We start from the raw sequence: 20,743 nt of genomic DNA, 5'->3' as shown, positions 1-20,743 counted from the left end.
GCAGTCACAGTGCCTTGTCAGGAAGCTGACTACTCACTGCAGATAGGCTGACGTGACTGAATTAGCAAGTGTCAAGTTATGCAGTGGTTACAAAACAAATAGGGGGCACTTAAACTGGGGCAGCATCACCCAGATGAGAACAATGGCTCAGACATTTGTTAAGAGAAAGTGGTGGAGCTCAGACCACATGGTTCCTGTGCAAGAGATGGGTAGTTGGTTCATTAGAGAATCATATAGGGAGCCTTGAGCTCTTTCATTCTCAGCAACAGGCAGAAACCAAATCTCCCAGGAATTCAGCCATCTGCTGTAAGGCTGCACCCTAAACCTTCAGAGGTGCTAAGCCACAAGCAGCCACATGCAATCTGGCAGAGCCCTCTTGGAATGTTCTCCCCAGCCAAGGGGACCAAGAAAAAAAAAAAACAACCCAACAAAAACAAAACCCCAAAACAACCCAACAACCCCAAACAAGATCCTAAATTTCAGCTGAAGTTTGTTTCATAAAAGAGGGGAAAAGAATTTAGTTGGAGACGTTTTGCCACTTTTGGTGGCTGCTCAAGTGTCGAGTTTGCAGGATCAATAACCCATTTCCACAGCTCTCCTTTTGATACTATGTACACTGTTGCTGAGGTCCATATATATCTTGCAATGCCCTGTGCTTGATCTCTGAATGGGAAATGCTTTGGAATGTCCATAGACAGGAGGATGGGACTTAACGGAGGAGGTTTCCAGTGGAAGGGGGAGGATGGGGGAAAACAGGGACTTGGTGCCTTTTTTCACCTCCGGATGTCAGAGAAGTCGGACAGTTCATCTGCCCGGTCCACAATCCCATGTGCCCCTTTGGGACCATGGCCCCCAGATTTCACCCGGGCATGGGCATTCAGGTGCCCCTTAGTACCTCTCTCCCCCTTGGATGCTCGTGAGCTTTCCCTGTGGTCAGAGTCGGAGTGGGCTAAGATGTCCCCCCGGCCAGCAGCACCTTTGCTGGCATCACCTGGCTTCTTCTCAGGACCCAGGATGGTGTCACCATGCACAGCCGAGGTGCAGAAGCTCAGGATGGAGCAGAGACTTCCCCAGTTCTGTTCACACTGGGCGTGGACACTTCTTGTTATTGCCTTTTTCACCTCCTCGCCACAGGTGAGCAGGATATTCACTAAGTCAACATATGGTCTAGAAAGAAAGGAAACAGTCAGAAAGGAGTCATAAAATATATAAGGGTTGTCTATCAGCAAACAAGTGTAATGGCCTCTCAGCCTTGTCCTTTCTTGTGCACAGCAGAGCTTGGTAGCATTTGTCCCTTGCTACCCAGTGACTCAGCAGCCTTGTAGAGCATTTCTGCATCATATGTTTATTATGCAACATATTATATTCTAAGCAGCCGTATTGCTGTAAGAAATGCACAGGATGGCATCCTGTAAACCAAAACTTCACTTGAGTGCTGAGTCTCCCTGCAATGTTCCCCCACTGGATATACTCTGGGAGAACTGTAATGTCCACCAGAGGAAGATATGAGCTCTATATGCTTGGCAAAGGGGGCTGTCAAATGGAAGAACTGCTATGTCACACTTTCTGCTTCTCTTTCTATGCCCCTTCATCCTTATTAGTCAGGACACATGACAAAGGAAACCCTCTCATCTCCAGAGCCATGTCTCATCCACCAGTTTGCTATCTCCAGGTGAACAGCTGGTGAACAGAGGATTACTACTGGTACACTGATTATTAGCTGGTGCACTAATTACTAGCCTGCATGAGGGAGACATTTCCTCTCCCTGTGCAAGATCAACAGATAATCATCTAGAGGTTCTCTGGCTTCTCTCATCATCTTTAGCTTTCCCTGAACACCTCGTGTTAACCTCCACCACAAATAAGATTCCATCTGGACTCAGGATCTCACTGCACAGAGCTCAGACACATGGAAATTGACTTTGGTGGCACCGTTTCTTTCCACACCACTTTCTCAAAAAAATTTCCTTACACAGTTGAGTACAGCTTTCACTAACAAGGACTCTAAAGAAGCCAGGGGCAAATACCATTTCTGTTTCTTACCTGTCCCTCTATGGCCCCACAGCACAAGGTAGCCCAAGTACAGGCACTTTGGCTTCCTCAGCCACAGGTCACCAAGTGCAGTGATTTTAAAATAGTCATGGTCACAAGTTTTGTGGGTCAGTGTTGATGTTGTCTATAAATGCAACTGGGCAAAAAGTCCACAGCTCTGGTGGCTGTGAAAAAGCCTAAATCTCTTCCCATGAACTAAGTCAGAAGAGATGAGGAAAACCAGCAGATTATGATCAGCATCTGACACTACCATGATTTTGCCCAAGTACTTAAACTCATTTTGAATGACTAATCTTGGAGAGCCACCTATTACCCTATCTGAAAATATTTCCCATGTTTGGATTGCTTCTGCCTTTTAAAAAGTTACTTGGAATGCAGCAGTGACTGATCTGCCAGGGCCCGTCACCACTTCTATCAGAGCAAACTGGCCTGACCCCCATCCCACCACAGCTGACTCAGGAGACTTCACTGCCCTGGTCATGATCCTCAACACTCATCAGGGGAAAACAGTTGCACCTCCACTCCTTAGTTTTTGTTTTAAATATAAAATAGGAGCTGAGTGAGAATGGAGCAGATTGCATACAAAGTGATCCAGCAAAAAGAGGAAAAAAAAAAAAAAAAAAAACAGGAGAAGTCAGTTGAAATTGGGCATAAACTTTACAAAAATCTCTGTAAAAAAAAATGTTGCTGGTATGAATAAAAAGCATCTCAGCTGCCAAGTATTTCAGGTATTCAGAATCTGCCAGAGCTCTGCAGATTATTACTGGCTCATTTCTCCTTCACTGTTTTACTTTCTGCATTTGAGCTGGCCTGACCATGGTACCTGAACTGAGCACAAGGCTGCGAGTCAGCAGGCATGATTTTATTTCCAGCTCTGCCACACTTGCCTATTGATCTTAAACAAGTTCTTCAGTTCAAAGCTTCAGTGATGGCCTCTAAATTTAGGGGAGGGGAAGAAGCTGGCTGGCTTCTATTTGGGGAGTCCCACATAGGAAGGCTGAGCTCTGACTCTGTGAGACGCTGAAGTGTAAAAAGCTGTAAATGAGATTGTGCAAATTACAGGTGTCCAGCTGAATGATCTGTCTCTTGGCTGCCCAGAAACAAGCAGCTGCCTTTGAGCATTCCTGCTTTAGCCTGTTTGTGAAACAAAGAGAACTAACTTCTCTTTGGACAGGCCTTTGACTGTCATAGCTTTCTCAACTCCAAATGCTGTGGGTGGATACATATAAATATATATCTGTCGTGATCGCTGGGACTTGGGGTTTCTGTGCTAGTATCTGCTAGGGATAAGGTGGTATAGAGGCATGGCAGATGCTCTGAATTAAGCCTGATTCCAGGCTTTAGCTCAGCCTTCTTGTTTGGGAGTGAGATGTTCACCTTCAAGAAAAACAGGCTCCAATTTTTGCATCTGTGCACCAAGAGTTGGTACAAACAGCTTGTGCCTGGTTTGTTGCTGTCATGTAGCAGCTTTGATCAATTCCAAATAGGGTTCATGCCTGCCATTCCTTGGAGGGCAGCTGTGTTCCCAGTCAGAGGGATGAACTCCTCAAAATCTGACTTGTGCCTTCATTTTGCACACCTCCATGTTTTATTAAAAAGCAAATGAGATTAATAAGGAATAAGACGAATGGGAGAATACCTGGGGGACTGCAGCTCTTTCAGGGACAATTAACTATAAGACATTTGAAAGTTATGTATTTAAAGAAGAAATTATCATCTTACTGACATCTTTGCATAGACCTTCTCCTTCCCCCTTCTCTTCTAGCTGTCATTTTTAACAAGATACTGGGGTCTGAACGCTGCCTTTGAGCACAGAGAGCACCAAGACATTCTGAGATGCCTCTGAAAACAGCAAAACAGAGACCCTGCATTTGCTAGAGGACAAAAGTGACAGCCAGATCCCATTTCAACCCATTTAATTCCTTTCTACAGTCACATCTAGCCCCGTATAAATAAACTAGTCTTTAACAGCCCCTGCGAAGAGAGCATTTCCTTGGGCTGGTACATAGGAAAACAAGACACGTGTAAGGCCAGAAGGAGGTGGAACAACTCTTGGACAGATGCAGAGCCCACTGGCATCATCCTGCTCCTGGAAGGAGCTTCTCTGCCTCTGACTGCACTAGCACAGAGGCACTTACTCATGCTGCAGCAGGTCTTTGAAGTGAATCATCTCCACAATGACCTGGACGTTCTCCTTGGCAGCGGAGCAGAGGTCATGCTTCAGGTAGCACTCCCGCTGTAACTGGAACACCATCTCTTTAATGGCAGGGCACTTACGGCTGATGCAGCTGAATTTATGCCTCAAGGCATGAGCCTTACACTTCAGAGCGTCTTTAATGAAGGATTTTCCCTGGGAAGAAAAGAAATGGAGTAGGTCTGTATTTTTGTCCATTAAGCACAGCTGCTGATTTATGGCCAGCTAGCTACTCCTCTGTAGGACAATGTCAAGGGCTATTAGATTGCTAAGGGTGCCACTTAATGGCTTTTCCCCTTCTGCTCCTTGTTTCTCTGCCCTTAAAGATCAAGCCAAGCTACCTGGTGTCAGTGGAGCTGAACACACAGGGCTTCCTCACTGGTATTGTGAGGTTCCTTCTACCCCAACAGCTGAATGCTTAACAAGGAAAGGGCAAAAACACCTTGAAATGATTCAGTGCTTGAGTTACTGGCTTTGTTCACTTCTGGGGTCCACACAAAATAGAAGGCATCCTGCCATGGGTGAGGTCCCCAGGACCACAAGTAGATACTCATTCACTAACTGCAAATTATTTTGTTTTAATTTAAAAATTAGTTTTTAAACTCATAGCCATCTGTGCACCACCTATTTGCACCTGCCCCATTCCCTATTTGTCAGTATTTTCTCTACTCCTGCTCCCTCAGAGCGACTCAAATCAGCACTAATAATCCTACAGTGTCTTGATGTCCTCTGCAAGAAATTCTAAGTGAGAGCAAAAAAAAAAAAAAAAAAAAAAAAAAAAAAAAAAATAAAAATCAAATCAAGAAACTTAAAAAGTTGCAGGGAAGAGGCTTTAGCAGCACATCTTTAACCACTGTGTGATTCAGTTGCTTGGTGAGCATCAAAGCCATCTTCTCTGTTTGCTCTCTGATCCTATAGCTGCCATACACTGTGTGTTGCAGTTTGACAGCTCTGCTCAGGCTCCCTTTGCTGAGCAATAGGTGTGGGGATGCCTCCTGCACGGCCTCTATCTCTTCATTAGCTTCTGATTATTATCCACAAGTGCTTCATAAAGACTGAATTATTGCTGACCTTTAACCAAGGAGTACACTGGCAGAGCTTCACTGACATTAACTAAGATTTGCTCAGACCTAAAAGCGTATTTTGTCCCCAAATTGTTTCAAGCCAGAAATGTTTCTTGGTGATCAAAAAGCTGCTTCTATTCCCTATACCAAAGGCACTTGCCCTTCCCTTCAGTAACATATACAGAACGTTAGGCAAGTAAGCATAAAAAAGAAAATTCTTATGCAAACCAAACCTGACATCAGTTGTCAGGTTTCAGAGAGAGGAGAAGAGAAAGCAGAGAGCAGAAAATGGCCAGTGTTAGTCTTATCATTTGATGCAGCCTTAAATAACTGTAGATAATACAGTGATGAGCCATGAAAAGCCATGTCATAGCAGAGGCTAAAGTCACCTCTATATTAAATAAAGGTCCAGGGCTTTAGTACTTCAGTACTGCAATGGAGACAGGCTGGATGTGAAATGAGCTGTATTTGATTAGCAATATCTGGGAATTCTGGAGTACGGGCATCAATGGCCATGCTCAGCCTTTGCAGGAATGTTTCCCTCCCCCCCCAATAGGGCTTCTTTGGTCAACTTTGTTTAGAGATAATATTGTGCAAAAATAAATGAGTGTTTTATGGAAGGCATTTGGAAATTAAGTTGCAGGTTTTCAGATACCCAGAGAAGAAATAATTCCTGTTTTAATGGCTAGCCAGACCCTTCCTACATCCTTGAGAATTTAGGCCTAAAAATCCATCCCTTCAAAAGTGTTTCCTAGTGGGTGGTCCCACTATTCCTCATGGAGCAAGCTGAATCCTGAGGACAGTTTATGCTCTACTTTATGCTATGCTTTTAATAGGGCCACTGGTGCTTTTAGTCAAGTTATCCTGTAAACTGCATGGTCAAGCCATATGCTGCTGGCTCATTGTAATGTTCTCTTCTCTACACACTGAAATGGGAGAGTAGGTTCACAAGACATCCTGTTATTATGTCTCAATGATGCATAAATGGTCTGAGGAGAAAAGGAAGAAGCAAACTTAATACTGCATACCATATAAGTAATGTATTTTAACATCAGTGCTTGAACCAAAAACTAATTTGAATATAGCAGCTTTAGGAAGGTGTCTGTACTGGCTGTGTGCAAGTCTTAAGAACCAACTTTAATAACTGTACATTGGAAATGTATGGAAAAGGTATGTCTAAATGAACTGGGTGCCCAAACTGTATTTCATAGCCAGCTTTGAACAAACATAGTGTAGAAGATTAAGGCACTTAGGTGTTTCTGAAAACCATGTCCAGCTACATTAGTGTTCTGATGTAGTTATCCTGGCTACAGGAAGAGAAGGGTGTAGGGAACTGTACTGACAGTCTGTCTCCTGTGACAGGTTTCACACCACTGCTCTGATACTGTTTTGAAGTCTCAATTTTAGGCCCTTCAACAGAAATTCTCATTGAAGCTGGTCATGTGCAAAACCAGATTTGCTCCATCATGGTAATAATTTTTTTTTAAAAAATGTGTTAAAGAACTAGAACACATGCCACATGTATTTTGGAAGCAAGCAGATACGTAGCACATTTCACTGTCTTACCTGGGCATCAAATTTTCCAGCGTTGTGCAGGAATGTCATGCAGATCTCGTGTAAGCCTCGGATCTCACAAGAATTGTTTTCAAAGCATTCAAACACTCCACATCCCACATCACCAGCGTTAACCAGGCAGTGCTGGATTTCAGCTAAAACAAGCATTGATTACAGTTAATTGGAAGATCTGTTCGTGGAAGCTGGTAGTGGGTAGGGTGGGGAGGGAAAGAGTTATTTTGCTAACATCATCAGTTCAAAAGAAGAAATACATGTGACAACAGTTATTGTACCCACAGCATGCCTGCTTTTTGCAGAATTTAGGCCAAAACTTGGGTGTATTATGTTATGAAAGTGATATCCAAAAAGCAAATGCCAAATCCACTATGCTTACGTCAAGCTATTTCACTTGAGAACTGTCTAATGCTTTTGCATTCCTCAGGAGCAAAGGACAGGCATGATTTTTGCTGCCTGACTTGTATGAAGTTCCCCATCAAATTTAAGTACCAAACTGAGAAGACCAGGACCCAGTCAGCTAAAATTGCTTATTTCTGGTACTTCGAGCTAGTTTCTGGTGATTTAACACAAGATTTTTTACAAATACTGGCCTTCCTCTGTCATGGTGTTCATGAAGCTAATAGCAAAACTCCCACTGATGAAGTCTTTTGTGCTGAGTGTTGCATAAAGCTGCAACTATGTCCCCACCTAAGCAGAAACTGATTTTAAAATATATATATTTATATATGTAGAACATAAAATAGATCTACTGGAGCTAGCCATTACATGTATTTACTCTGTCCTTTCAGGTGTTACGCAATACTGTTAAAAAAAAAAAAAATTAAAAAAAATGCTGTCTAATACTCACTTACCAAAAAAACCCCAAAAATCTAATTCATTACAAGACAGCTTCTGGTCCTTTAAAAAAAATGGATATAGTAGTACTGCCAGAGGGAAGGTGGTTGTTGAAAAAGCCTGGGGATAAAGTTAAACAGGGGCAGCTTTTAGACCAGAACTGAGGATGCTAAGAATTCCTGTACTCTGTGCCCTAGTGGTACCTTTAATTAAAGCTCGCCCTTGGGAGCCAGCCTAATCCCCCTTCGAACCGCAGCATGTTTCAGACATCCCCAGCCTCCCCCTTTGCCATGCGGTCCATTTGCAAGTCTTTACAACAACTTTCGGTCTAATTTAAACCCGCTGCAAGGCAGAGAGAGGAGCCGCGGATGTAAATGCAGAGTCTGACGGAGTTCACACGAACTCTCTCCCCCCAGCTCAAACCAAATCACTGCCGTTGCCTTTTTTTTTTTTTTTTTTCCTCTTTTTTTTTTTTCTTCCTCTACCTGCCCCGAAGTGCATCTGGGGGTGGGAGATGGGAGACCCGGGGTCGGCTCCTGGGTCGTCTCAGCCAGACGCGAAAAGCTGCGCAAATACAAACGCACCGGGGTGGGCTGGTGGTGGGGAACGGAGCTCTTTGTGGAGCTCTGCAGAGCGCGGAGCTTGGGCTTTTTTGGGGCCGGGAGCTCAGCTGTAGTGCTTGTGTTGGCATCCGGATGCAAACCCTTTGCCGGATCACATGTCCTGGCTCCAGCGTGCTGAGAACTGCACAGTGCCGTGATTCACATGTGGCAGTCCCTAATGGGCATTCGTGCATTCCTGCTCGTGTGTGTTTAAACACGTCTCGCAGCACTGAGAGTGTTAAAAAAAAAAAAAAAAAAAAAAAAAGGAAAGGAGGAGAGGGGGGGGAGGGGGAAAGGGAAGCGTCTGGATCCCGCGCTCTCTCTTTGCACGGCTGGGAAGCGATCCAGCAAAGTGCACGCCTCAGCTCTCTCTTTCTAGGCAGATAATACCCAGGGGAGGGAGCGCAGCGGGCGGGAGATGAGGAGAGAACCCCCCGGTCCGTTGCATCACTGCACGACCCCCTACGGAGGGGTCCAAGCACCGGTCATTTCCAGCCTTCCCTCATGTCGTCGTAAACCCTCCCACCCCCCCGCGCCTTGCCCCTCCACCTCTCGACCCGAATGCAAACGCTGCGCCGAGAAACTTTCTCCTTCCCAGCCCAGCATCCCCGCAGCGGGCAGCATCCCCCGGCCCGGGCGCCGCTCCGCTGGTTCCCCGCAGCCCCCGGCCCCGCTCCCCGCCGTACGGGGCCGCTCGGCACCGACTTTGAGCCCGGCGCGGCTGCAGAAGCGCTTCGCCCAGAGTGCTGCCGGGGCTGTTGCAAGGGCAACACGTGCTTGGCAAAGCCGGGTTTTAAAGGTAATTAGAAGTGAGCTCTTATTTCCTCTGATGATTTATGCTTGACAGTCAGACACGGAAAAAAAAAAAAAAAAAAAAAAAAGCGCCTGTCACAACTCAACGCGGCTATTTCCCCGGCGATGCAGAAACAGTGAGGTGGGGGGACACCCGCACCCCTTCCCCTCCCGGCCGCCCCGCCATACCTGTGTTCTGCAGGGACAGGCGCCCCTTCTGCTGCGGGGTCCTGTCCTGCGGCCCCTCCGGCGGGTGCGTGGCCTCAGTGCCCGCCGCCGCCCGGGCGCTGGCGAGCAGCAGGGCCAGGGCCAGGGCCAGCAGCTTGCCGCGGAGCTCCGCGCACATGGTCGCGCCTTCCCCCCGCCGCCGCCGCCGCCGCGTCCTCCCCCGCGGGGTACCGCACCCGGACCCAGCGCGCTCCTCGCCGCGGCCCCGCGAACCGCATGTGCCCGGCGCGGCGGCGAGCGCGGAGTGGCGGTGGCGGCCCCGGAGGGTGCCTCAAATATCCCCGCCGAGCCCCGGTGTCACTCGCATGAGGGAGCCGAGCAGGTGTCGCTCCGCGCCGCGGCCAATGGCAAACGCCGCCCCGCTCCGACCGCCCGCCGGGGGCCGGCCCTGCCCCGCCGGCAGGTTGCAGCCTCCCGGCCCCCCCGCTCCGCTCTGTGCCGCGGGGGATGGGCGTGCGGGGCGAGAGGGGGGGGGGGGGGGGGGTTAGTGGCAAGGACTGCACCCCCGGCGGCGGAGAGAGGGGGTGCGAAGGTGCCTCCCCGCGGCGGTATGGGCGGAGGGGGTGAAAAAAAAAAAAAAAAAAAAAAGAAAGGCGAAAAAGCGGCATTTTGACAACGCGCTGCATTGGAGGGGGGCAGGCAGCAGCAGGCGGCTGGTTCTTCCGCAGCCGCGGAGCCGGGAAGGCAACTTCGGGCCACTCCAAATGCTGCTTTAGCGCGGGGCTGCGCGGGGAGCTGTGGGGGGTGCCCGTGCCGGCTGTCCTGCGGCATTGACGCCTCGTTGCAAGAGTTGATAAGGGGGGGAAAAAAAATCTCCGAAGCACTTTCTTGAAATCCTTCCCCCCTCCCCCCCCCCTCCTCCCCTCGGGATTTTGTACCTGGCGAGTTCCGAGGGGATCTGGGTTAAATCCTTCACCTGGGTGGGGGGGTATCTAGGAGGGGTGATGTGGTACCTGAGAGCAGGGCCGGGCGCTGCTTTCCTTTAACCCCCCCGCCGCCACCCGGGGGAGAGCATCACCCATGCAATCCCCCAGCTCTCTCTAGTTGCTGCCTTTGTGCGGTAGCTGGACCGGAGCTGGGGGAGATGGGCACGACACATAGGAAAATCTGTAGTAGGTGATGAGAAGTGCCGCACTCGTTGGGGAGAGGGCGTTCGTGTCTCCCCTTGTCCTGCCGTAATGCACATCAGATGTTTCATCAGAACACGCTGGTCCCATGTGGCTTCTCTCCCCCCAGCAGCCCCCCAGCCCCCGGCGCTGCCAGGCGCGTTGTGCCGTGCGGGGGGCTGGGGTCCCTCGGGGGGGGGGCTGGGGGGGGGCAGCCTGGAATGTCTCCGGCTGCTGTTGCTGCCGCTTCCTCACAGCTGTCAAAATGCACTTGAGGAAATCCACTCACACCTCCCCAAGCTGGGGTCTCCTTGGCGGGACGTGACACCGCGCCGCAGGACCATGGCTCCACGGCTATGCAGCAGCAGGCACGTTTCGACATCCTCCCCCTCCTCTCCTCCTTTTGCAGCCCCCGAGACATCCCTGCTGGCTCCGCTCTCCTGGGCCTTCCCTGGTTTTGTCCCAGGCCAGGAGGTCTGTTTGCTGGGTCTAAGTGGTGCAAACTTTTTTTACTGTTCTTTGGGGTTTGACTTAGAAACATCTTTTTAAGATTTAAATTCTTAACGTTGGTGCCAAGCTCTTGTGGAAATTCCCTTTTATCAATACGCTGCTGCCTTGTAAACTGCAACTTGCCCGTGTGTGGTGATGGGCTTTGCCCTTATTGACAGTAGAGCTCTTAAGGGAATAGGTTTTTCTTCTTCTTTTTTTTTAACCTCACCCTGAGTGCCTGGTGGCCCTTCTTTTGTCCTTATTCTCTTACTATTTATACTGCTGAAGAGTTTTGCTATTTAATTGCCTTTGCTAGGTCTAACTAGCTTGACTTTAACAATCCTCATCTCCCGTATTCAAAGACCTGAATGTACTCAAGAGTGGCAGAGAGGGAGTACAGACTGGAGAATTTAAGGGACAGCAGTCTGTCTCTGTTGGAGGAGCTAACAACCAGTGTACTGTTTCTAACCAGCAATTTTGTGTTATGCATATAATACACTTATTTTTTTTTCCCAGTGCTTCACAAATTGTGTGTTCTCCTAATGCCTTTTCCCTGCTGCTTTAGATATGATGCTCTCCTGCAACCAGTAATCTTATCATGGCTCATTAATATTTTTTCTCTTTTTAAAGTAACAATTTTCGGATGAGTTTTGCCCTTTGACTTAAAGGAATTCTGCTCACCTTCTGTGCACCAGACCCCAGGTTCCCTCTGGTTGACTTCTCTAGTCAGGTCTCGGAATTTCTCAAATTCCCTGGCTGCCCTAGTGCGTCTCGTCCCCCCCTTCAGCCCATACTGTGTTAATTGCTCCATCCAAGGTTATTTTCACGCCTCTTTTCCTTACCAAAACCGTCCCTAAAATAGCACCCCCTCGTGTCACTATTTGGAAATGCAACGTGGATCCTCCTCGGATTAGAGGATCCGGTCCTGCTCAGCCCTTCCTTAGCAAGGCAAGAAACTGTGCCTGCATTTTAAAGGTGAGTGCTGTCAGGAGAGCTGAGCATGGATACTCAAGGAATGCTCTAGCAAATTTGGCACCCTGGAGCTCAGTAACTCACTCCCTGGTAGCATGATTGACTACTAGGCTGCATACCAGGGCATTTTATAAAATAGTTACCAGCTCCAGTGATTTAGATGCTGGTTTCCAGGACACTTGGGATTCCTGAATCCCAAGGCACTGAGGTACTGAGCCTGCAGCTTTGCTCCAGCAGCAGGGAGCTTGTGTGGAAGAAGGCTCCTGATTGCAGGATGGTGTCTGGCTGCAAGGCATTTGGTGATGTGTTTAATGTGCTTCAGAGAGGATCACAACTACTTCCACCAGTTTTGGATGGCTGTTAGCTTTTAGGAATAAATTTCTGGGTTCCCTTTAGGTAACATATGCAGGGTTTTTTCTTTTTGTTTTGTTTTTTAAAGTGTGTTTTCTAATTTTATTAAAACTTCATGCAGCAAGCAGTAGCTTAAGCGTTTTGCAACTACCTTTATATAGGAAGCATTTAATTGTTTGAGGTTTTTAGGGAGAAGAGCTACTTTCATGATTACTAAAAGGGCTGTGTCTCTGCAAGACTGTTGCAGGTGGAGGTTGAGGAATGGTGTGGAAGAGGCTCCAGCGCACAGGGAGAGAGTGAGCACAACCAGCTATGAAGGACAGAGAGGCCAATGACTTCAAAAAGGAAGAGGATGCTGTGGGGAAGGTGTGATGAGGCCTGAATTCTGGGGGTTTTATCTGTGACTAAACACATTTCACAGTAGAGTTAGAGTAAGCTGTGCTGTGCAGCTCCAGCAGCACAATGAGATTTCATCAGACTTGAGAAAAGAAGCAAGACAGGGGAATTTATTGTTGCCTCTTCTGGGTAATTTCCCCACCTCGGGGCTTAGTGCAAGGTGCTGACTTGCAAATGACACATCATTATGAAGCCAATCCAGAGCTGCAAAGCATTGCTGGGAAAGTGGTCGGGGAAAGCAGAGGGAAGCTGCCTCTTGGACCTGGTTCCTCCTGATGTGGGACCTGCTCTGGGAACATGTTGATTTAATTCCCACAAGTTGGTTCTCGGATGGTGTGAATAAAGCTGCTGACAGTGACTGAAATGGGATTTGACACTGCAGAACCTGTTAGGCTCACTAACTGTAGGGCCTATGGGAAGCTTCAAAGAGCTGTATTTTAAGACACTTTTTCTCCTTCTATCATTGATTTAGTATTTTTGAATCTCTGGTAACTGTAGTTTTTATGATGAATGAGCAGAAATTGATAACAAAACCACAGAGAAGGAAATACAAGAGAAATCAGAGCTTATTATTATATTAAAAATTATGCAGCCGTTTTCCACTTGGACTGTTTGTATGAAAATCAATGGTACCAATGAGTTACACACCAGGTTTAAAGATGGTTGGTTTTTTTGTTAAAATATGAACTATTTGAAGGACTTCTGGGGGGTCAGAAACCCCACCAAATGTTTTAGGATTTAGAGCAGCAGGGAAACTATTCTGTGATGTTTAAAAACAGGCATTTATTTAAGTAATTGGTTACTTTTTTATGTGAAATAAGAAAACCTGGTGCAGCTATCTTGGCCTTGACATAAAAGAGAGGTATGTAGTTGTGAACAAAACAGGGTGGAATGTACATGTTGTACCTGGGGAGGTATTTCAAGAAAGACAACTCCTTGAGACAAAAAGCGAGAACAACAGACACGCTGGGTTGCATGCCAGGATTGTTTATTCCTCAATTAATCAGCTGTGTAATGAGTGTCCAGAAAAAAATCCCTTGTGCCCAGGTAGTTTAAGTTTCAAGCTTTGTAAATGTTGCAGCCTTCATAAACTGGATTACATGGAGTTGGACCAAAAACACGTTTCTGAGAACATTTTGGTTCAAATAAAAAAAATGGCAATGTCAGTGCCAGCAATTTACTACAGAATATCTGAACCAGATGCTGTTAAACTATAATTCCAAACAATTTGCCAGAATTATGTATTTACTTTATTCTTTAAGTCAAACTAACGATATGCATGTTTTTTATTATTGTGGATATAAACAAAAATGTGATGTGATTACAGCTAATATAAGGCAGATAATGCCAAACAGTCATGATTTCTGTGACTACTGAACCAACTAAGAAAAATGGAAGCTCTGTTGGTAATTATGTGCAGAGGGGTCATCAAAATGTGGCTGTTCAGCTTGACACATATCAGGCTGCAGTCTGCTTAGTCACCAGATAAGAGCATTGGCCAAAAGCATCTATTTCTCCCCTTTTCTCACAGTAGTACATTTTTTTTTTCCCTCTGAGAATGGGAAAGAGATCTACAAGACATGCTGAGTTACATTCTTACCTAAAATAATACATGGAAGGGATTCTTGTTAGGAGATAGTTGTAGGCAATTTCTGCCTTGCTGATTCTTATCCAGATGACCTGCTATGTGATGGTTGAAAAGACACATATTGACGTCAAAACTGCTGTCTTGAGAGGACAAAGTGAGTTTGAGCAGGAGTTTTTATGACATTACATGTCATTCAGGTTATAAAGGGTTCTAGCTGGCACTCCCACAAGCTGAAACAATCTTTACCTACTGTCAAGAGGCTCTCAGAAAACCTCAAATAATTGCCTTGAGTGAAGTGGCTACCTCAGTCAGCTGCAGCTTGACGCAGAGAAGTGCTGAACATCCTGTAACACTCATATTCCCAGGTCAAACTCCAAATCAGCAGGGAGAAAAATACATCAGAAACTAGAGAATAGAGTTTAGAGAAGAAGCTTTGATTCAGAGAATTGTTCAGCAAAGTCACCAAAACTGAATCCCCCTGTGTGCTATAAAGAAAAGAAGAATCTGCAAAAGATTTGCAGTGGAGTCTCTGGTTTCATCCAGACAGCAGCCTGCTGGGATATAGTGAGCTCCATCTCCCAACCATGGGCTGCAGTGTCAGATCCTGCTTGGAGGAGCATGGAAATTTAGCACAGCTCTTCTGCAGAAATCCTCTTTGATTTGGGGAAAAAACATGATTTCATGTAAAGTGTTATCTGGGTCCCCCTGTCAGAAGACCACTTGGTACATACGATGTCCTCTTGGTTTTACACAATCCAGGGTCAACACATGCTTCATTATGGGCAGGATGAAAATTCAGAGATGAACTCGGTTCCACTTGCAACACAAGCTTGTTTGGCTTCTGAATATGCCAAATCCTGAAGAAAAAATTGTAGGAAAGATGAGAATTACCACTATGATACTAATGCCAAAACTCTTTGCAAATAATTTAATTAAGTTTAATTGTCACAACTGACATATTTTTTGGACACACCCAGCTCATATGCAGTTATGGTGCAGTTATGGATGGTGTAGTTAAAGATGGGTGAGATTTGCTAGTCCCAGGGTGTCCTTCTCCTTTGCAGGGGCAGATTCTTCAGATGTTCTCTTTCCTCGTTTCCTCCTCCACCTCACCTGAAGGAGCCAGGAGTGGTTGTTTCGGTCAAAATGGACATTAACTTTTTTTTTTTTTTTTTTTCTCTGAAAGAAACTGCCTTGGCATGTCTGGCCTTGCAGTTTGTCCTAACCCTACCAGCTTTTGGGCAGGTCCAAAAAAATGCTGTCACCCATCATGCTAGGATTATCAGAAGCCCAGGTCAGGTAACGGGACTGTAATTCCATGGGGCTCGCCAAGAAGGAAACATCCCAGTGTAATTGCAGTGGTAATTACAGCACCGTAGTCACCACCCACAGAGTAGGGCTCTCTGCAGAGCACAATGATTCCAGAATCAGAGCCCAAACAGTATAATGATCTTAAATTTCCCTACCCTCTGGTCCTGGCTCTCAGTTGGATGGACCTCAGACTGAAAGTGAATGCTCCTCTCCTGTGAATGGCCATGCAGATGCCAGCAAACACGAATTAAATGGAGGGCTCTCCTGCCTCTCCTGCCTCTCCTGTGCTTTTTGTCCACTGATTCACTTCAGCCAACAGCTGATGCTGCAATTAAAGGTCAGGTTTTGTTTTCATGCTGGATGTAACATGCAATTCGTCAGAGTGTGTGGGATCCATGAGACAGAAAAGCACCTCCCACCTTGGGCTCTAATTGGCTTCTCATAACCACATTTCACTTTGCACAGGTAGGTGACCTTCCCACTGCTTTGGGATTTCTCAGTGCAAATCAGACAAGATCTAACCCATAATTCTAACTGTTCCCATGGTGTAACTACAGTTTCTTGGTGGGACCCATTGTATGGGATCTAGGCAGGTGGTCTGAGATGGTCTGACATAAAGCACAAGCTGTAAACCATGTTGGCTTAGAGATGTTTCATGTACTGGTCCATTTGTGACCAACATGACACAAATTATGTGTCTGTATTCTTCTTGTGAAATAATGACTATCCTGAATTGAAATGCACGTGAAAAAAAGAAAAAGCTTTTCAGTGAACTGTTAATTGTCAAGCCCAGGCAGCTGAGCCTAGAAGGGATTCCTTTAACCCTAGGAGTTATGAGCAGGACTTGCAGACAGTGTGTAGGAAAACCAGAGCTCAGTGTGGTGAGCAGAGTGATAGAGCTGTGGTCCTACTGCATTGTCAGTGCTCGATGCCAATACTGGAATGGGCAACTTTTAAAATGCTAATTAAAGTCCTGCTGCTGTCATGGGGTCTTCTGATTCCACTGGGACCACTTGATGCAGGAACCTGTCTGAGTCCATCTTTTTGCAGCAAATATGTTAGCACTTTTTGCAGCTAGCATCTCTTTTCAAAGTGTCTTTATTAACCTCTTTTATTTATTATTTATCATGAAGTAGCTTGAGTTTTCCACTGTGATGTTCTTGTTGCATGCATCATCCATATCTATATTTATTCTGAGCATCACTTAATGTGTTTATAGTATGATTAATTTAGATTAGATTTTTGCTTGCTGTGGAAGCCTTAAATTTTCTGTACTGTGGTGGCAGGAGCTCTGTCCTGTACATTGCCATGTGCTTGCTCTGGGGACATTTTGCACAGTGTGTCCACAGGCACGTCTGCCTGCTTTCAGTGGGAGCTGATGCCAAGGAAAGCACATTTTTTGAAGAGATAGGTAATTACTTAAGATTTTGTCTAATGTTATAGCAGGACCAATAGACTATTTGAACCAGTTTAGTATTCATAATAATACATGGTTCCAAACAGAATAAAAAGCTATAATTCTTTTGAGGGGTTCCGCTGACATAATAAACCACGAGAGCTCAGCTAGTCAGCAGAAAGCAAAGATTGAGCTCATCAGCACGGGACTGTACATGTTAGTTTTTCATGTCTGCATATGGATTATTGCAGAATTTTTTTTTTTTTTCTCCTCAGTCTAAATTGCTTTAAATCTGTAACCCAAAATGGAAGAATTGCTGGACGGTCTTTTATGTGAGGAAAACCCTCTGAGATAATATTTGCTGTCTTCTCTGTTCTAATGTAACCAGATTTTATTTTGGAAATGTGTCCATGAATGGAATTAATTTCTTTTACTCTTTCATCCATCCACATAAACTGTGGTGCTGCAGTACTGTAAAACTCTATCTACATGTCTAGCTGGTGTAGTTGTCCACCCAGTGCTGTTGTTCAGGCAGCTCTTCTCCCACCTGCTGAAGAGTTTTGCCAGCCTGTGGCCCAATTCTGGGCCCTACATTTACTTAAGTGGGTGCTGGGCATGGGTTGGGTGGGTCCTTTCCCAGGGCCATTTTGGCGACACCCATTTTCATGGCCAGTAGTGGGTCCCATGTGCCAAATATGCTTTGATTTTCAGTTGATGTCATATTGCATTTATAAGTAATTAGGGACCATTTCAAAATAGAGCTGTGTTTATATAAATATTTATATATATTTTTAATAGCCTCAGGAAACCAAGTCAATGACTGAGGAAATAAACAGGCATGGAAAAAATCATAAGGGTATTGTTTATGAATAGATTGTAGTCAGATGATAATAACAAGCGGAATGAATAAACTGGAGAGACAGAATTGACATGATGGATACTAGCTTTATTACCATGTACTGAACTTTCAGTACATCTTCTTTGTGGATTAATTTTTCTTGAAAATCCACAGGAATAAATTGAACTCTGGGTAAGAAGTTCAGACAGAACTGACTGGAGGGTGGAATGTGCAGAATGAGACCACATAGAGGGTGTCCATGGTCTTCTGCTGCCACCTACAACTTCTCTTCTTTCTGCCTTTTCAAATATCTGTGTTTAGTCAAGTTTCTGTTCTGATAATTGATGGCACATTGGCCAAGGTAAAAGCTGTCTGTGCTTTCGTGTCCTTCACCATTGGCTTTGCTGGGCTCCCCAAGAGCATCCACTGAGATTTATGTATATGTATAATGTCCTCAGCAGGAAGGTTGGGGTTGGCTCTCCACAGTCTCCTGTGACACACAAGGTGTTTCATCCCAGGTATAAACCAGGCTGTCTCTGGTTCAGATGTGTAGTGACTGTGGAGCAGATGCCTCTCCAGCAGAGCAGTAGCAACCTGGAGAAGGACTCAGCCCCTGGTGGAGCACGGGTAGTGACATGGCAGTGTCAACCTGAATCAGACTTGGGTTGGGAAATATGATGGAGAATGGGCACAGCAGCCTGAGCACTCACTGCCAGTCTTTTTTTGGAAACTGCAGGGCAAAGACTTGGGATAGGTAGAAATTGCACTGAGGCCAACCTCAGCTTGGATGGCGCTGGAGTTGGATTGCCAGAAAGTTTTCAGTAATATCAGAAAGCCTCTTAACTAGTGACATACTAATTGATATGATTTATGGGTGCACTGTATGTAATGATTCCACTGTATACAAGTGGAACTGAACTTCTTTTTAGCCTCCTGGGTAGAGGCAGCCATGTAATGCACACAGGAGCTTAGTACTCATAGGGATGTCCAGCACTGCCTATGGCTGGAGGAGCTGTTTACATCCATCATCTCAGCTGGTCCCATTAAGAATTTTGGAAAGCAGCAAAGAGATTTCACTCATGTTGAAAGCAGGAGACCAGATATCCTGCTATCCACATTGCATTTCCATGTTCATCTGCCCACTTGAGGAGCACAGTCAGACATAGGGATGTTGTTTGCATGTGGGTCTAGATTATCAGTGAGTATAGAGCTTGGCTGGGCCCATCATTGTGGGCAGACTGTCTGACTACAGTGGGTTGAGTCCTGAGATCATACCAGCAATTCTTCTTCCACAGCCAGTCTCCCATTATAGGCCGCTGGAACACACTGGGGTATTTTCAAATTCTTTTCTGCATCTATTTGGGAGGGTTATGGAGTTCCCTCAGCATTTGCCTTTCTTTCAGGAACGTGTGTGGCAGCCTTAGTGTACTAAGCAGGCCAAAGTCTTTGGTTTTGCATTTGCAAAAAATTGGCTGATCAGTTCCTTCAGCTACTTCAGGTACTGAGAGCACAGCACAGCCCCATTAGAGCACTCCTGACACAGAACAGTCTGGCACATCCTTGGAGATGAATGGATATACATCTCTACGTATGTATGTATATCCATTATATATCTCCAACTGTGAATACATTCCTCACCATGTGCCTGAAGAGCAGCATTCAGTGCAGTTGTCCTCAGTTGGCTAAAAAGCAGTGAGAATAAATTCAAACTGGTTTTGTGACAAGCAAGAATCAAGTTATATTTTGTGCATCAACAGACCTAACAAAAGAGAGCCAGATGAGTGGTTCCCTTCACTTGAGTTTCTGTGTGTTACCCACCCTGCAAAAACCAGAGGGAGTAGAGGGGCTGTATCACACCCCAAGAAACTCCAGACTTACTCATGGTCTTCACATATAACAGCTCTGCTAACCAGAGGCTCCAGTTTAGTAGTGAGATACTGACTGGTTTCAAAACCTTTACAGATTCCTCAAGTGTCACATTCACTTCCTGCCAATCACCTCAGCTGGTTCAAATGCAGATTGTCAGCATCCTGAAGGTATTTTGGGGAGATGAGATGCATGATTTGAGGTCAGCTTGGTTTTTAAATCCTTTGAATTCAGATAAATGAGAAGGGATTGATTTCAAGTTATTTTAACTGTGTAAAATAGATTGAGTATTCCTTTTTTCAGGAAAAAAAAAAAATCTCAGCTAATTAGCTGACATAATAGTTCTGTGCCTCTTCTGTGAAGTTCTGAGCAAACCTGTACTGTTTCCTGGGGCCTACAAACAGCTCCATAACCTCAGTGTGCCAAACCGTGCCTCCTGAAATAATCAGGATTAAACATCTTGCCAGGGGGATATGATTTCTCTCAAATTAATGTCTGATCCCTTCAAATTAATACTTTATCTCATCAAAATGATACAGAGTCTGTTACTCTCCTACCAATCTCTGTGTTTTAAGGACATAAATGACATAAGATACGTGAAGTCTTTTTCATTTCTCAGATCTTGGGTTAGACCATGTATTCTCTGCCGTATTTCTTGAACATTTTGGGGTTTGAATGACATTTACTAGGCCAGGGCATTACCTGTTAACCCTTGATATTTGAGTGTTGCTTTGGTCCCATGGTGTTACAAGCACCATATCGAATCTGCAAACATATTTCACTCCTGGTGTTTTATCCTGGGTGCCTGCTACATGGGGGTAACAGTAGATTTGTCTGTAAATTAAGGTTTCAACAGTCAGTGCATATGCCTAAGTATCTTTTGGCATTTCTTACTGCTGCAATTGGGTCTGCTGAGGGCAATTCAAGTGGTTGCTTTTGGCTGTGCTCCAAGATGTGATTTTGTTTCCCTTTCCTTGCCATCCGAGCAGTGTGATGATGACAGAGCTTCTGCCTGGTGTAAGTCTCATGTTGGATAAGGACTAGGTCCTAACTTCTTAATTTCTGGATGAATGACTAGTGTTTCATGAGAGG

The 20,743-nt window shown here is 45.5% G+C and overlaps 1 protein-coding gene across 2 annotated transcripts; it reads right to left on the bottom strand.

Annotated features, from left to right (window-relative positions):
* Positions 1-473: 473 nt before the first annotated feature.
* Positions 474-9,656, bottom strand: STC2 (stanniocalcin 2). 2 transcript variants are annotated; one of them, XM_071758493.1, is made up of 4 exons: positions 9,300-9,656; positions 6,877-7,019; positions 4,191-4,402; positions 474-1,167 (listed from the first exon to the last, which is right to left on the bottom strand). In XM_071758493.1, exons 1-4 carry the CDS (start codon positions 9,454-9,456, stop codon positions 774-776), a joined length of 906 nt encoding a protein of 301 aa, XP_071614594.1. In that variant the 5' UTR covers positions 9,457-9,656; the 3' UTR covers positions 474-773. The 2 variants fall into 2 exon arrangements, with proteins under 2 accessions (XP_071614594.1, XP_071614595.1); XM_071758494.1 differs by lacking the exon at positions 9,300-9,656 and adding an exon at positions 8,202-8,232.
* Positions 9,657-20,743: the final 11,087 nt, after the last annotated feature.

Source organism: Heliangelus exortis, chromosome 15 (genome assembly GCF_036169615.1).
Source record: "Heliangelus exortis chromosome 15, bHelExo1.hap1, whole genome shotgun sequence".
Classification (NCBI taxonomy): Eukaryota; Metazoa; Chordata; class Aves; order Apodiformes; family Trochilidae; genus Heliangelus; species Heliangelus exortis.
This window is presented reverse-complemented; position numbering and strand designations above follow the sequence as displayed.

What these genes read in the sequence shown, in the direction of transcription:
- STC2 (XM_071758493.1), bottom strand. Translation starts at nt 9,456, where the DNA reads ATGTGCGCGGAGCTCCGCGGCAAGCTGCTGGCCCTGGCCCTGGCCCTG. An exon ending in CCTGTCCCTGCAGAACACAG is followed by an intron (nt 7,020 to 9,299) that starts GTATGGCGGGGC and finishes TGCTTGTTTTAG; the next exon opens with CTGAAATCCAGCACTGCCTG. An exon ending in CTGGAAAATTTGATGCCCAG is followed by an intron (nt 4,403 to 6,876) that starts GTAAGACAGTGA and finishes TTTTCTTCCCAG; the next exon opens with GGAAAATCCTTCATTAAAGA.